Source organism: Micromys minutus (assembly GCF_963924665.1).
Source record: "Micromys minutus genome assembly, chromosome: 2".
Lineage (NCBI taxonomy): Eukaryota > Metazoa > Chordata > Mammalia > Rodentia > Muridae > Micromys > Micromys minutus.
In genome coordinates, this window is record NC_137971.1 from 52,301,404 (window position 1) to 52,318,322 (window position 16,919).

The window sequence follows — 16,919 nt, forward strand, 5'->3', positions numbered from 1 at the left end:
GCATGGTATATTGCATTTTCATGGAAGTTTGGCCACATCTGGGGCATACTGGTCTATACTCTTAAAACAGACTCATGTATGTATATTCACTTTAAACATATAAATATGTATGTGTATATATCTATCTGCATATCTTTATCTATAGATAGATATATCTACCATTCTAGTGTTGGGATTAAAGGCATGCACTATCATATCCTCAGTTTTTGCTTTATTGTATTTAGACAACAATATAAGCCACGCTTTGGAATTCTACTCTGATCCATTCCCTGGAAAGTGACCAGGTTTGAGTAAGATCCAGGGGCATTTGGGCCCCTGCCTGACCACCACATACTAGGAATTATTGGCCTTCTCAAGTTCAAAGTGGTGTATCAGGCTTGAGAAGATCCAAAAAAAAAAAAAAAAAAAAAAAAACAAAACCCACAACTGCCATAACTTCATGGCCTGAGTTCCACCTGTCTCTGTTGCTTCCATACCTCTCCATTAACTTTTGGGAGTTTCCTATGACCAACTAATGGAGAAGAAAAACTCAGGACGGGCTAGTAGAAAGTAGAAGAAACCAAAAGTGGTCTGCTTGGGTTCTTCAGTCTCACCCAGGGTAAGTATAGCACTGAGGAAGGAAATGTTTAAGACTTTAAAGCACCAGAACTAGCCGTCCACTTGGTGTGGGAGAAATATGTGACCTGGAAGAGGGTATGTGTGGACTGCTAAGCAGTGGTGAATACGGATGGTTAGTCAAGGGCCTGAAAGGGCAAGAGTGAAAGGCCTGAGGCAGGTGAGCATGGGGAGTGCGAGCCAAGTGTGTGTCTGATCTCATCTTTTCATATTGTGGCTGCTGGCCTGCTTTGGTTTGGGTCCACAAGTGCAGCACTGGAATAACAAGAGATGCGTGATGCAGGGTGTGTATGGCTTAAGAATGGGTGCCCCTTGGTTACAGATGGTGGCAAGTTTATTACACTGGAGATCCCTTCTGTTCTAGGGCTTCAGTGATTAGTTCCTATTGGAACCAGTGGGTTCTGGGTATGTGGGGAGTGGGGGAAGCCCTGAATGATGTGTGCACTGGCCACTTCAAGGACCATTGCCTCAGACCCATGGGAAATGGAAAAGCCTTCCTGAAATAGAGAGGCTCAGAGGATGACAAGCCTTCTCATGGTCCATGTGTTGATGTTGATAGTGTGTGCTGTAAATTCGTTCTCCCTACCTCTCAGGTATTTACAGTCTAATATTGCTCTCCTCCTAGAGACTACTCCTACTGAGATTAGCTAAACCTGCTCTTTGGGCAGCATACACCATAAATAGCATCTCCTTGATTCAGCTGTAGGCAGGAACCACGCTTCTCTGCTGAGATTTATAAAATAAACATGCTGGGCTCCTACAGTGCTGACCCTTCTCCGTCAGACTGCCCAGGCCACCTGGTCCCAGATTTTCTAGCCTGCGGGTTGTCTCTTCTTCATTCTCTTGCTACTCTAGTCAAGTTAATTCCCAGAGCCACACAAGGACTCAGCATGGTATGGATTTGACTTCCCTGCTTGCATGCTTCCTTGAAAGCTTCCCTGCTCTGCCAAACTAACACTGATTTTTACAGAAGTACAAGGTAGCAATGACCAGGTCACTATGGGGACTACTTGTGTCATCACATACAGCACCACCCAAAGTTGCTGCTGCTGACTTGACAGGAGGGACCTAGGCTAGAGAACTCAAGTGGTCAGATAGAAATGGCTGCCATGGACAATTTGTGCTCCCTGTGCTTATAACTCTCAACCCTGCTGGATGACTGCTCCTGGTTGTGTGTGATGGTGAGGAATGTTTCTATCAAGGACAAAAGTAAGCTTCTGCCAAGGAAACCATGGCTGCTGCTTAGTTGTATTGAGACCCTCATGCCTAGTAGCCAGACAACTGTTGGCTAAAGAAAAGCTATTCTGGGTTTGGGGTGATGGTGTAGCAGTTACCAGTACATACTGTTTCTGTATAGAAAATTAGTTTAGTTTCCAGCACCCACAACCATTTGTAACAGCAGTTTCTGGCAGTCTAATGCCTTCTTTTGGCCTCCAAGGGCTTTCATGCACACTTAAACACACATAGATACACATAATTAAAAACAAGGGGAATGTATCTCCAAAAAAAAAAACCAACAATAATAAATAATTTAAGTTTAGTTAAATAAAAATTTAGAGAGTCTAACCTGTAAGCCTGTCTTTTTTTTTTTTTTAATATCTATTTATTATACTGTAGCTGTCTCCAGACACACCAGAAGAGGGCATCAGATCTCATTACAGATGGTTGTGAGCCACCATGTGGTTGCTGGGAATTGAATTCAGGACCTCTGGAAGAGCATTCAGTGCTCTTAATTGCTGAGCCATCTCTCCACCCCCCCTTTAAAGATTTATTTATTTATTATATATAAGTATACTGTAAAGCCTCAGTCTTTAGGTACAAGACATCAGAGTCAAATGACCTGCCAGTTTCTGACTCTTGGAATACCCCCCAATACTAATAGGGAAATGTCTAACTCTATTGCATCACACTAGAAGAATCCACTTTGGGTATTTAAAGGAAGTGCAGCCAAGCATCCTTGTGCCTGCTAAGTGGTTGGTTTAGTTTGCATGTGACCCACCTCAGTTCCTTGGCCCTGGGAACTAGTCTCTGGGCCCATCTCCAGCACAGTAACAATAGCCTATGTTAATTGGGATGGGCTGTGTGCCAAATGTTGAAGTATATACTGTTCAAATGTTATCACTGCACCTAACATTACAGCCTCCCTTTATAGTACTACTACTACTATCACATCATTATAGGTCAGATAACATTATAGGTCAAATAAAAGTGACATGCCAGGCACAGTTTAATTGGGGAGAGGGAGAAGGCGACCTGGTGCTGTCTGTCCTGACTGGTGTTACAGGTGATTGTGTGTGTTGGAAACTAAACTTGTTTTCTCTACAGAAACAAATGCTAGAGCCATTTGAGAAGAGGTACTCTGAACTGAGAAAATGCCTTCATAAGGTTTGTCTGTAGGCAAGTCTGGAGTGCATTTTCTTAATTAGTGATTAATGTGGGAGGCATGAGGCCATTGTGAGTGGTGTCATCCGTGAGCAAATGGTCCCGGGGTATATAAGTAAACATCTTTAGAAAAACAAAAAAGGGCTGGAGAGATGGTTCAGCAGTTAAGAGCACTGACTGCTCTTCCAGAGGTCCTGAGTTCAATTCCCAGCAACCACATGGTAGCTCACAACCATCTGTAATGAGATCTGATGCCCTCTTCTGGTGTGTCTGAAGACAGCTACAGTGTATTCATATAAATAAAAAAATCTTACAAAAAAGAAAAAAGGCTGCACAAGCTAGAGGGAACACACTAGTAAACCTCATTCCTGCCCTAACTTCCCTAGATGACAGACAACAAGATGCAAAATGAAACAAATCCTTTCTTTCCATGGTGCTTTTGGTCATCGTGTTTTTCACAGTAACAGAAACCCTATGCACGGCCAGCCTGGGACTTAAGAACAAAGGAATAAAAAAGAAAGGGACAGCAAAAAGCAATCTTCTCAGCTGTAGTTGTCAGGACTATGAGGACGCAGGGCTGGGAGGAGCCTCAGGCATGTGTCTGTTTTTCTGTGCCTCCCTTTGACACTGCAGCATTCAGCTCAGGAAAGGGAATGGTGCTTTCGGCCATCCTGCCAGATGAAGGTCCTTCTTGATATAGGGTAAAAACCAACTTCCCTTTGACTTCTGTGAGACAGTCAGCTTCCTGCCCTATGGGGTTTTATGGAGGACACAAGCTGGCTGCCTGAATACAGCAGTGAACAAGATAGGTAAAGTACATTGTGACCCTAGTAGAGTGTCATTTGTTTTTGTGTTTTATTTATATTATTCTGCTCTTCCCTAACACCCCACCCCCAAGGAGACAATGTTTCTCTGTGCAACCATGGTTGTTCTTAGATTTGCTCCATAGACCAGGCTGGACTCAAACTGAAGAGATCCAACTGCCTCTGCCTCCCGACTGCTGGCATTAAAGGTATTCACACTACACCCAGCTTTTAACTTTTTTGAGACAAGTCTTACTAGATAATTCTGAGTGGCCTAGAATTCATTAATTAGACCAGGTTGGCCTCCAAGCCAGAGATCTGCCTGCTACTGTCCCCCAAGTACAGGATTAAAAGTATACCTCCTCACAGCTTATTTTATTTTATACAAGGGCTCACTGCATAGCCCAGGCTGGCCTTGAATTTGGTAGCCTCTGCTTCAGCCTCTATAGTATGGGGCTGTAGTTACAGACTTCCACACCTGGACAGGGATGGTATTTTAGAAGAAAAGACAGCAAGTTTCCATGCTGACAACCTCTTATACCCTAAGGTTTTTGTGCAACTTTCTAGTTTTTCAGATCTGAGAACCTTTGGACATGTGGCCTCAGACAAGACAGCTACACAGTATGTTCACATATCCAGGACAACCTCCAAGCTCCACTCTGGCCATATTGTAAGCAAACAGTGAAGGAAATCTTACTTCCCCCTCAAGATACTGCCAGTAAGGAGTCTGAAGATAAGGCAAACTAACGCCCTCCTTTCCTTTTCCAAACTCCATTGTAATCTACTTTTAAAAGAGGTCTTTGATGCTGGAGATGGCTGAGCAGTTATGGGTTACTGGCTCTTCTACCAGATGACCCAGGTTTTATTTCCGAGCATCCATATGCTGGCTTACAACTATCTTTAAATCCAGTCTCCCTCTGCTGGTACCAGGCAGGCATGGTACCACACACATACATGAGGCAAAAAACCCAGACATGTAGAATTAAAAAGCAAAAAGACATTTTTAATGTGTCCAAGTACCTTTGCTTGTGTTTAGGCTCCTAAGAAGCTCTGGAAATAACTGGGCATCCATCTTTCACACGCTCACCCACTGTTTCTTGGGCCTGCTGTAGGCATTAAACACTAGCTGGGTACTGTGCTAGTGGTACAGGAGAGACATCCACAAACAAACAAATTCCCACAGTGGGAAAGTTATCATTTTAAAGAGCAACCTGGACTTACCTTATAGAAAGTAGAGAGAAGTATGTACGAGGAAGGAGGAATTGTATGCATTTAAAAGAATGTGTTAGAAGGGCTGGAGAGATTGATGAAGATTCACTTAGCGCCCACTCTGGGTAGTTTACAACCATCTATAAGTCTAGCTCTCAGTGACCCAACACCCTTTTCTAGACTCCAGGGGCACTTGTGCTCAGAAAAACAAAACCACACTTGGATACATATATATGTACATAATTACAAATTAAAATGACAAAGGGTAGAGTTAAGAGCACTTGCTACTCTTGCATAAGGCCCTAAGACCCAGGTTCAGTTCCCAGCAACCACGTGGTGGCTCACAACTGTCTGTAACTCCATTTCTAGGTGGTCCAATGCCTTCTTCTGGCCTCCACAGGCACTTGGTGTAACTGATACATGCACATATTCAGGTAAACAGCCATATACATTAAAAAAAAAACTCATGGAACCAAAGCAGGAAAGCAACACTGGATCCCATGTATGTGAGGCTGTAGTAAGTAACAGCAGTAATGTTTTAGTTTCTCAGGGAAGACAGGATGTTCTGAAAGATGGCACAACTCAGTGCTTACCAGAGAGAAAAATACCACATGCTTGTACTTACTAGCATCCTCATGACAAGTTCCAGGCCAAGCAGGGCTACAAAGTGAGACTTCGTCCCAAAACAAACAACAAAAGGCCTACTGGCTTTTCAGTACTCCTTATGCTGAACATAGTCTACACACATATCAAACCCTCGTGTCATTATTAATACTCCTGTGATGCAGCCAAGACCCCTCCTTTACTTCTGCACATAAATTCTTCTAAAAGTGGCCAAATGGACTTGGAACACAGGCCAAAGCCCACCCCACCCCAGCACTTTACTGACACCTGTTATGGTTATGCTTAGTTGCCCATTTGACTACATCTGGATCTAACTAAAACCCCAAAATGAAAGAACACATATATGAACAATTTTTGCTTCATCTGAAGTGGGAAGACCCATTGTTTTTTGTTGTTGTTTTTGTGTTTTTGAGACAGGATTTCTCAGTGTAGCCCTGGTGGTTTTGGAACTTGCTCCATAGACCAGGCTGGCCTCAAACTCTGAGATCTGGCTGTCTCTGCCTCTGCAGTGCTAGGAAGATGTTCGGTGGAAGATCCAGATCTTTAAGGTGGGAGAACACACCTTTATTCTTGTTATTCAAAGTCAGAAGATGTGCCTTCTGCTGGAAACTAATATAGAGACATGAAACAAAGAAGCTTCCTCCCCAACAGCCCCGGGTTTCTTTGTGTAGCCTGCCTATCCTGGAACTGACTCTGTAGACTAGGCTGGCCTCAAACTAGATTCGCCTGCCCCTGCCTCCAGAGTAAAGAAGTGTGCCACCACCTCCAGGCTGCTTTTACTCTGCCTACTTGCACTGATCTCATTGGCTCATTGGCACGTCGGCTCCTTCACTGGCATTAAAGCCTACTTCTTTGGGATTCTGATGTATAATGAAGACCAACTGAGACATCCATCCTCGTTGACTGAATGACTACTGGAATGTTGAACCTTCCATTTATAGAGCCACATATATACTATTTTAAAAATAAAAATCCAATGTTAAGGACTAAAAAATCTTGCAAAGTCCCCAGGCCTGTGCATCATATGCAAACAGCTGACTGGATCTTTAAATCCCTTCAGGTCTACTGATTCCCCAGGGTCCAAAACCCAACTTGTTAGCCTCTTACTCAGGGCGAGACCTAACACTGCCACTATGAGGATCGCCGGCACACTGCGGCCAGACAAAGCCTTAACACTTGATCTGAGTGACCAGCGTCGCACCCAGTGGGCGTCACGTGACTGACTCGGCGTTCCTCCAATCGCTGTGCGAGTAGTGGGGATTCCAACTAGTACTTGGCTTCAGGCTTACAACGCCCTGTTCTTCCATTCCCCAACCGGGCCCGCTTTTTACTACCAACCAGCTGGTAGTGACTCTTAAGTGTTTTCCTCTCAAACAGCTTCGAGGAGCTCAGGCCTATAGCGCACTCAGCTCCGGAAGTGACGTCTCCCAGAGGGGCCGGAAGTGGCAGTGGAGGGAGGGAAGATGGCGGAGGTGGTGAGTCCGGTGCCCGGGGCGGGGCGGAGGGAGCCAGGGGAGGTGGGTAGAGCCCGAGGCCCCCCAGTAGCCGACCCTGGCGCCGCGCTGTCTCCCCAGGGGGAGATAATCGAGGGCTGCCGCCTGCCCGTGCTGCGGCGCAACCAGGACAACGAAGATGAGTGGCGTGAGTGACGTCGGGGGGGCGGGTCCAAGGAACCTGAGGGCGAGGGGCGGGAGGGAGTCAACGATCACACGGGAGGGGGAGGGGCTTCTGCAATCCTGGGGCGGTCGCAGATACTCGGAAGGAGGGGCGTGGCTTTTGGACGTACGGAGATGATCCGGGCGGGGCTTGGAGAGAGGTGTCACTTGGTGACTAAAGGGGTCTTGAACCAGCCCTTCTAAGTGCTAGGACATAGGCATCAGCCTGGAGGTGGAATTCAGGTCGAAGGGTGGAGTCTCATGACCTGTCACTACTAAGACCCCGTCTGTGTTGTTCCCATAGCCCTGGCTGAGATCCTGAGCGTGAAGGACATCAGTGGCCGGAAGCTTTTCTATGTTCATTACATTGATTGTGAGTCCTGGGGCCTGGATAAAGTGGGGTTGCTGGATAGGGTTGAGGGCAGCCTTTGGCATTCCCTCCTGAGCCATTTTCACTGCTGCAGTCAACAAACGTCTGGATGAATGGGTGACTCACGAACGGCTGGACTTAAAGAAGATCCAATTTCCCAAGAAAGAGGCCAAGACACCTACCAAGAACGGACTTCCTGGGTCCCGCCCCGGCTCTCCAGAAAGAGAGGTGGTGAGTAGGTCCCCCATTTCATCTTTTCTCTCCTGCCTCTTCCTTCTTGCATCTCTTGGCTTCAGGGGTTCCTGAATGGGCAGGAGGCAGCATTCTTCTGCCATGGCTTCAGCTTGCAAAGGATGGGGACCAAACTGCAGGTGTAGCTTCCAGAGTCCAGTATTGCCTTGCTTTAGAGAAGGCAGAGGGTGGGGTTTGATCACTCCATGCTGAGGGGCCCATCCTCCCCTTCGCCATCCCACCACCATCCCCACCCCAGAGGAAGACCCTGGACCTATCTCTACAGCCGGCCTCCGCCCAGGCCAGCGGGAAGACCTTGCCAATCCCGGTCCAGATCACACTCCGCTTCAACCTGCCCAAGGAGCGGGAGGCCATTCCAGGTGGCGAGCCTGACCAGCCGCTCTCCTCCAGCTCCTGCCTGCAACCCAACCACCGCTCAACGGTACCCTCAGCAATTCCAGGGACCTTGCTTTCTTCTCAGGTCCCACCTTCTCTACCTTCTGACCCACCTTTCCTGGTTTCTCTCTGCAGAAACGGAAGGTGGAGGTGGTTTCACCAGCAACTCCAGTGCCCAGCGAGACAGCCCCAGCTTCAGTTTTCCCCCAGGTGAGTCTTCCAGTCTTTTTTTGTGTATGAATGTTTTGTCTGTGTTATGCATGTGTTCTACTTGCATGCCTCGTGTAGGTTTCCAGAAAAGGGCATTGGATCCACTGAAACTGGAGTTAGAGATAGTTGTGAGCCACCATGTAGGTCCTGGGAAAGGAACCCATATCCTCTGGAAGATCAGGATTCTTAACCACTAAGCCATCCCAACATCCTGTCTGGTCTTTCCCCCCTCTTCTTTTTGCTGTCTAGCATCCTCCTCCAGGATCATCTCATGGTCACCCTTTCTCTTCTGTCTTGTCCACAGAATGGATCAGCCCGTAGGGCAGTGGCAGCACAACCAGGACGGAAGCGGAAATCTAATTGCTTGGGCACTGATGAGGTGGGTATCAAGGAGCAGATAAAGAAAGCTGGGAAATGGGAAGTGGACTTGGGGTGGATAGTTCGTTCATTCAGTGACCAATTTAAAAGTAAACAAGAGGTGTTAAGGCAGTGAGGGTGTTGGTTGGGAGCCAAGCAGATGAACCATTGCACTGTTTTTTTATGATACTACTAATTTCTCAGTCTTGGTTTATTTTGGAAAGTGGAGATTATAATGCTTTCCCCTTAGTTGATATTAGACTTGCAGGAAGAAACCTATGGCAGTGTTGAGTCATGTTCTGCTTAACTGCTATTATCTAGTATTTTCCATTTGCCTTCGGCAGGATTCTCAGGACAGCTCAGATGGAATACCATCAGCACCACGAATGACTGGCAGTTTGGTGTCTGACCGGAGCCACGACGACATTGTCACCCGGATGAAGAACATTGAGTGTATTGAGCTTGGCCGGCACCGCCTCAAGCCGTGGTACTTCTCCCCGTACCCACAAGAGCTTACCACGCTACCTGTCCTCTACCTGTGCGAATTTTGCCTCAAATATGGCCGTAGCCTCAAGTGTCTGCAGCGCCACTTGGTATGAGGGGTCTTGGGAGGCTGTCTACCCAGTGTACCCTCACCAGTCCCCACCTGATCCTCCTTTTGTCCTTAGACCAAATGTGATCTTCGGCACCCTCCAGGCAATGAAATCTACCGCAAGGGCACCATCTCCTTTTTTGAGATTGATGGACGAAAAAACAAGGTCAGTGGCTTGGACATGGGTCTGGAATAAGTCATATGAACAACCTTTTCCTGCTCAGAACAGCTAGCCACTCTGGCTGTAGATCCATTCACTGTTTTTATTGAATTCCTGATCTAGAGCAGGGGAATGTACAGAATACTGGGATTTAGACAAATTCTCTTCCCTGAGAGGTCGTTGTCCATGGCAGAAGCAGACATAGCAGCCATTCAGATCCCAGTATGAGGATTGTCTGGAGACAAAGGGTGGGTTAGCAGAGTTCAGAGGAAGCTGTCATCAGAGCTTGGAGGTGTGTATGTCTATAATCCCAGCAATCAGAAAACTCCTTAAATAAAGCTTTAAAAACCGGGCGGGGGTGGAGTAGGGGGAGAGCGGGGGGGGGGGGGGGAGGGCTGGGGGAGAGCTGGAGAGATGGCTCAGTGGTTAAGGGCACTGATTGCTCTTCCAGAGGTCCTGAGTTCAATTCCCAGCAACCACATGGTGGCTTACAACCATCTGTAATGAATTCTGATGCCCTCTTCTGGTGTGTCTGAAGACAGCAACAGTGTACTTACATACATAAAATAAATAAATAAATTATTTTAAAAAAGAAAAAAAACTCCTGAGTTCAAGATTAGTCTGGGTTGTAATGAGTTCCAAGCCAACCTGAGTTATAAAGTAAGAAAGACCTATCTCAGGGAACCAAAAAAAAAAAAAAAAAAACCAAAACAAAACCAAAAACAACCAAAAAATGTAAGGCAGCAAAGGTTAAATATAAAATTAGAGGCAGTTAAAGAACAGTTTGGCCCAGCATGGTGGTACATTTATAATCACAGCATCCAGGAAGCTGATGGTAGAGGAGTTGACGTTCAAGGCAAGTCTGAACTACACAGTAAGATCCTTTCTCAAAAATCAAGTTAAAGAAGGATCTTTGGTTGGGTTTGCTGGCACATCCTTTATTCCCAGCACTCAGGAAGCAGAGGCAGGCAGGTCTCTGCTGGGCTATAGAGTTCCAGGCCAGCCAAAGCTATACAATCAGATCTGTTATGAAATAGTTTGCGGGTTAACCTGTGAGCGTGGACATAACAGAGAGAACATATTCTCTGTTCTAAGCAGTTGAGTGCAGAGATACAGGCACTGATGTACCAGGACAGTGCATGTAAAAAGGGAGAGGTGATGAGGCAAGAAGGTCAAAGGTCAGGTGACAGGAAGATCAGTGTGAGAGGAGCAGGTTTGGGTTTTTTTAGGTAACAAGTGTAGTGGCCCTTGAGATACTTTTTAAGACCTCCAGGGTACAGTTGGAGAGAGGAAGATTTCTGGACTGGTTTGGGAGTGCACTTTGAAGAGGAGCTACTTCTTTGAGAGGAAGATACAAGTTTCCACATTGTTCTGTATTAAGTGTGGTGCTTGAGTAGATGACCAGCAGTTGCATTCCTCTAGAAATCATGTGTGATAAGGCGGCCAGTCCAGTTTTGCAGGGAAAATCCCTAAGGCTGGCAGTTCCTTAAACCTCCACTGGAGGGTAGCAAACCAATTCCCAGGAAGGGTCACTGTAGCTAGAGCATTAGGGTTCTGAAACCCAGACTCTAAGAACAGCCACATGGGTAGAACTTCTTTCCTGACACTGAGTTCATTTGGAAACTTAAAAAACAAAAAACAACAATAAAATCTCACTATGTATCCCTAGCTGACTGACTTCAAATTTGTATCCGCCTCTGCCTCCTAAGTGCCTAGGTTCTGGGCATATACTACCATTCTGGGATTGGAAATGTTGTTGACTGCTGTTAAGTGGAACAGTGGGCAATGCAGGCCGAGGGCAGGGTTTGCTGGGTATGTTGAGGCTCTACAGCTCACCAGGGGGCAGGCAGTTGGGTCACCTAAGAAGTAGTGCTTATCTAAGCAGTGCTAATAATCTGACTGGTGGGGTGGGTCAGGGTCCTGGGAGGAAAGCTCAATCCTCAGCTGGACTAGCACAAAGAAGTGCTCTTCAGAACCCTTGAGATGGCTCCGTGGGTAGAAGTGCTTGTCACACAAGCCTGGCCACCTGAGTTCACTCTGTAGAACCTATAGTGGAAGGAGAATGGGCTCCCAAAAGGTTCCCGACTTTCGTGTGCATGTTGTGTAGGTGCATCTGCAGTCAAATGTGGCAGAGTAAAATTTAACTCTTTAAAACAGTACCCTAGAGTATTGACTGTCAGGTCTTTTCCTTTACAGAGTTATTCACAAAACCTGTGTCTTCTGGCCAAGTGTTTCCTCGACCACAAAACATTGTACTATGACACAGACCCCTTCCTCTTCTATGTGATGACGGAGTATGACTGCAAGGGCTTCCACATCGTAGGCTACTTCTCCAAGGTCCGCACTCACCCAGGCTTCCCCTCAGCCCTGCCCTGAGCCTGGCCTTCTTTAAAACCCACCTACTCTTTTTCCAGGAAAAGGAATCCACAGAAGATTACAATGTGGCCTGCATCTTGACTCTCCCTCCCTATCAGCGCCGGGGCTATGGCAAGCTGCTTATTGAGTTCAGTGAGTATGTGCTGCCTGATGAGGAGTCTGGTAGGCTGGCAGGCCACAACTGTGTAGCTGTGCCTTCGGCCATGCTTTACATGCAGACAAACCAGTCGCCAGGAGAGCTGCCAGAAATAAAGGGATACTCTACCAAGGTCCTTTCCTCAGTTGACTGCCCTGTTTCCTGGAGTAGGTTCCCAGCATCCACTTCTCTTTGGCTAAAGACCTGAGCCACCCAACTTTCCCCAAATAGAAATTGTGTGTTCTTACTTGGAGCTCTGAGCAGCTCAGGATGGTTTCTCATATTCATCTTTGATGTGCACCCTAAAAAGTTTGGTGAAGGACCAGTGGTTATGTTACTAGACGTGCCCTGAGCCTTCCAGGCAGGAGGTGTTCACAAAGGTATACAGCCACTTAGAGACACAGACTTGTATCCTGCTTCTTTGTAAGGCTAGTCTCTTAGAACCCAAGTGGGCTCTGGCCCCTTTGGAGGACGCAGACTCTTAACTCTGAAATCACATTGTTTCCTGCTGTGTTAGTCCACCCTAACCATTTAACCATTCCCTGGCTCAGGAGTCAGGAAAGACACTTTTTTGCTGGTGAAAACACAGATGTCTAGCTTGTTCAAAGTCATGGTCCGTTTGGAGTATCTTACTGATTAGAGCAGGTGAGGGGAAACTCAAAGAACAAACCAGGAAGCTCTGCCTATTTTTGCCTAGTAGGACACAGAAATGCCAATAGATCGATAAAAGGATAGGAAGCAGTCATTGAACAGGGTTCCTGATTATAGAGGCAAATATGACATCTAGGGTATTCATGGGACTGTTTACTGTGTGAATCCAGTACCTGTCTTCCCATTCTAGGCTTCCTCTTTCCAGACATCAGCCTCTCCTGCCCCTCCTTTTCAAGGGTGCTTGAGCAAAGAGGGTGAGACTACCAATAGAGATTTAGCCAGGAGCAGAAAGTGTTGGGGATCACCATGAGGCTAGTATAGCTGAGGGTGTCTCTAAACTAATAGGGCCATCCCCAGGGTCCTGACAAAGAGCTTTCAGCTCTTCCAGGCCTAATGGTCTCAGGAATTTTCTGGCAGTGCCTAGTGGTGAACACAAGCAAGGGAAAGGGCCACTAAGAGTCAGTTACTTTCCTCTTATGTCCTTAATCACCCAGCCCATTCTGCTGAGAGCAGCTGACATTCCCAGGATCACAGCTAGTTAAACTGATGACACTGAAAATGTTCTGTGTCCTCAGACCACAAAGGGCTCCCTTACTACCGCCATGTACCTGGACACAGGCTGGCAGGGCAGTGGAGAATATAGCACTCCCATCCATCGACTTTCACTGGCTGACAAGTACCCAATCGCAGCTGCTCTTCTAGATGCCTTTGGCTCCCCTACACAGCAGGCAGGGAATCTGCTGATCCATCACCAAGTGGGAGATGGGCAGGCAGCCCAGCTCCGCAGTCCCTCTTCTTAAACCACTGTGTACACGTGGTGCTTACTCCCCCTCTTGTGCTCCATTGCTTTAGGCTATGAGCTCTCAAAAGTAGAAGGGAAAACAGGAACTCCCGAGAAACCCCTGTCAGATCTTGGCCTCCTATCCTACCGAAGTTACTGGTCCCAAACCATCTTGGAGATCCTGATGGGGCTGAAGTCAGAAAGCGGGGAGAGGCCACAGATCACCATCAAGTGAGCCTAAATATCCACTTGGGGGGTTGTAGTATGGCCTGTCCCTTGGGTTTCTGGGGACAGATGAATACCCTCAGGGGATTTAACTTTTGCTCCCCCCACCACCAGTGAGATCAGTGAAATCACTAGTATCAAGAAAGAAGATGTCATCTCCACACTGCAGTATCTCAATCTCATCAATTACTACAAGGTTAGGAGGCATGCTTAGGGGATGGTGAGGGGTACGGGATGCAGGCTGTATGAGCTGACCATGAGCTGGGTCTATCTTTTGTTCAGGGCCAGTATATCCTAACTCTGTCAGAAGACATCGTGGATGGGCATGAGCGGGCTATGCTCAAGCGGCTCCTTCGAATTGACTCCAAGTGTCTGCACTTCACTCCCAAAGACTGGAGCAAGAGAGGAAAGTGGTGACCCTGCGCACTGCAGCACCATGCGAGCGGCTGGGTCACGGCTGGCACCCTGTCTTCTCCCATTTGAGCTCTGAAGAGCCATGCAAAGGGAGACAGGCCAAAGGACAGATCCAAAAGGAGAAGAGGCCTAGGAGGGGCCAACTAGTGGCCAGTACCAGGGCAAGCTCAGGTCTAGGCCAACTCCAAGGATAGCTGGCTTACTGGCCCAGGTCCGCTCTGAACACAGGGACCAGAGGGATCCAGGCAGCTGTTGTACATTAAGGTGGGTGGGAGCATTCTGTACAGGACTGGTGATTGTAAAAATTTCTTTTGTAAAGGAGCTGGAGGGTAGGGTGGGCGCTGGTTGCAAAGTTCTGGCCCCTCTTGCCCCCAGGAATAAATTGTTTTTATAGGCAGAGCTATCAGGAGTTCTTGCCAGACTGGGTGTCATGCAATGCCAGTTTTAGGGTGGTAAGGTGCCCACAGACTCAGGCATTATTAAGATCTCATTTATTGGGATAGAAACGGTGGCTCCAAAGTGGTGTGAAGGGATCTGTGACATTCATTTTCATGCTCTGGTTCTCAGTCCTCAGGCACCTGTGCGTGAATCTGCAACAGGAGTCACTTCTACTTTGTAACTTATAATACACAGCAGTTGGGTGGGGACCCAGCTGCTCAGGGTGGTAGCCCCTTCTAAGAGAAAAGTGGGGAATGCCTCCCACCACTCCTTAGTTTGGACCTACAGAGCTATGATCACCGTGTTGCTTATTGCCCTAAAACCCCCAAATCACTAGAGACACGATTCAAAGCGAGCGGGAGGACCGACCAAGCTTGAGGGGAAAAGTATACATACCGCTGCAGCGAGGCTGGGCCAACCTAGGGCCTTATGCACTTTGGCATCTGGACCAGGGACCGTTTCCAGACCCCACAAAGTAAAGTGGCTGAAGCTGCCGGTGGCTCCGATAAAGCGGTCCTGAAAAAGGCGGGGCTCAGAATCGGAATGGCAGCTACTGCCCTCGCCCCGAACCTTCCATTTCCCCCTGCTCACGAAGTCCCGCTCCAGCGGCTCCTGTGCCTCGTCTGCTTTGTCCTCCGCGTCCCCTGAGAAGTTCAGCTTCCCTATCAGTCCCTCTCCCATCTCCTCTGTCACCATCACGAATCCAGCAAACCCTGGCGGCACAGCTACCTCCTCGCCCCGCAGGCCGCGACCGCGAAACGACACCTGTAGCCCTGTAGAAAGGACATGTAAAGCCATCAGGCTGGCTTGGCCCCCGGAGTCTGTATCGGCAGCCTCTCCGGCGAACCACGAAGACCGAGAGCAGCGGGGCCTGCCCGGACTCACCGTCTGCACTGTGGCGGACGGCGGGCGTGAAGAAGCGTTCCACCGGGGCGGGCCGGCTGACCAGAACGTCGCAGGGCAGGAGATGCAGCTTAGCTGGTGCGGCGCCACGCAGCGAGCCAGGGCGCAGGTGAATACGCTGCTTTCCATCCACAGCTTCCTCTGGGTTCTTCATTTCCGATGCTTGTAGGTCCAGGCAAAAGCTGGCGGGTGAGGCACGCAGGGCCTGTCGGGAGGCCGAGCACACTAGATGCAGAGCCTTATGGGAATCGTAGTTTTTTTTCTCTGGCTGCTCTCTGTAAGGGCTCGCCTTCCTGAGGTTAAGTCTTTATGTGTGATCTCACCTTGTTCCTCCACTTCCCCGGTCCTGGGATTTAGCTTGCGCCACCAAGCCCACCCAGCCCTAATATTCTTATGGTTCTTGTTGTTTGAAAACAAACAAACAAAAAAACTAAACAGATTCCTAAAAGAGTCCTATTTATATAGGTTGTCTGATAAACTATTTTTGATGGTGATGAGGATTGGACTCAGGACCTTGGACATATTAAGTACGTGTTCTAGAACTACCATCCTGCAGGAGAAAGGAACCAAAGAAGGAACACCCGGCCCCTGACTTGACTCAAAGACCAGTGCAATTGTTATAGCTCTGTGGAGAAAGGATCCTGGCAGTTGGGAGCCAAAAATACCAGTCACACCACACAACAAACCTCACACGAGAGAGTTATTGGGAAAAACACATGAGGGAGGGTGGCTGTCTCTGCTCAGAAGAGAAGCAGCAAAGAACTGAGCAGGAGGCAGGCCTTATGTAGGGTTTTTGGAGGTGCCACTATCTAGAGTGGCCTGAGAAGCGAGGGGTTTTGTGACCTGATGTTGGGGCAAGCTCAAGGATTGAGGCAATTTGTGACTTGATCTTGGGTGGGTTTTTTTTTTTTTTTTCCTGTAAGGCAGGGTCTGGTTACTTTCCAGTGGGGCTGGACATAATGATTAGAGAAGTTCTGAGGGCAGGGCCTAGCTACTCAACCCTCAAGGAAAACACCCTGCCCCTGGCCTGTCTTCATGTCCTAAGACTTGGAAAGTCCAGCCCCCTTGACAGCAAACAATGTTTCAAAGTTGGTCTCCAAGCAGTACTTCTAGCTGTGCTGTATTTTTCTACCAGCTCACACTGCCCATGCACACCAGCTTACACTGCCCATGCATCACCAACTCATTGCATATGCTCTAAAACCCCTAAAAAAGCCTTCCCATTGCCCCTCACTCTGCTGTCTCTCTTCCTGTTCAGAGGCAGCTGCTATTCTATTTTTCTCCTCAATAAATCTCTTGTGAAGTTTGTTGTGTAGTGTGACTTTGTGGTATTTGCTAGCTCCTGGTTGCCAAGATACCCTTACGCTAGCAAGACCAGAGCAGGTTGTTTG

General features: G+C 47.8%; 2 protein-coding genes across 6 annotated transcripts; one reads left to right on the forward strand and one right to left on the reverse strand.

The window, feature by feature from the left end:
• Positions 1-7,090: 7,090 nt before the first annotated feature.
• On the forward strand, positions 7,091-14,541 carry KAT5 (lysine acetyltransferase 5; the record flags this gene model as incomplete). Of its 4 annotated transcripts, XM_080913276.1 has the most annotated exons (14): positions 7,091-7,108; positions 7,208-7,274; positions 7,593-7,661; positions 7,753-7,889; positions 8,149-8,331; positions 8,421-8,495; positions 8,800-8,874; positions 9,197-9,445; positions 9,521-9,610; positions 11,801-11,941; positions 12,019-12,112; positions 13,620-13,779; positions 13,888-13,969; positions 14,056-14,541. In XM_080913276.1, the coding sequence occupies 14 exons, from the start codon at positions 7,097-7,099 to the stop codon at positions 14,188-14,190; spliced, it is 1,569 nt and encodes a 522-aa protein (XP_080769402.1). In that variant the 3' UTR covers positions 14,191-14,541. The 4 variants fall into 4 exon arrangements, with proteins under 4 accessions (XP_080769402.1, XP_080769399.1, XP_080769400.1 ...); XM_080913273.1 differs by having other exon boundaries at positions 7,097-7,274; XM_080913274.1 differs by having other exon boundaries at positions 7,097-7,274; positions 8,176-8,331.
• Positions 9,720-15,705, reverse strand: RNASEH2C (ribonuclease H2 subunit C). Of its 2 annotated transcripts, none has more exons than XM_080913277.1 (4): positions 15,511-15,705; positions 15,217-15,398; positions 15,022-15,141; positions 9,720-9,839 (listed from the first exon to the last, which is right to left on the reverse strand). In XM_080913277.1, exons 1-4 carry the CDS (start codon positions 15,680-15,682, stop codon positions 9,756-9,758), a joined length of 558 nt encoding a protein of 185 aa, XP_080769403.1. In that variant the 5' UTR covers positions 15,683-15,705; the 3' UTR covers positions 9,720-9,755. The 2 variants fall into 2 exon arrangements, with proteins under 2 accessions (XP_080769403.1, XP_080769404.1); XM_080913278.1 differs by lacking the exon at positions 9,720-9,839 and adding an exon at positions 14,668-14,777.
• Positions 15,706-16,919: the final 1,214 nt, after the last annotated feature.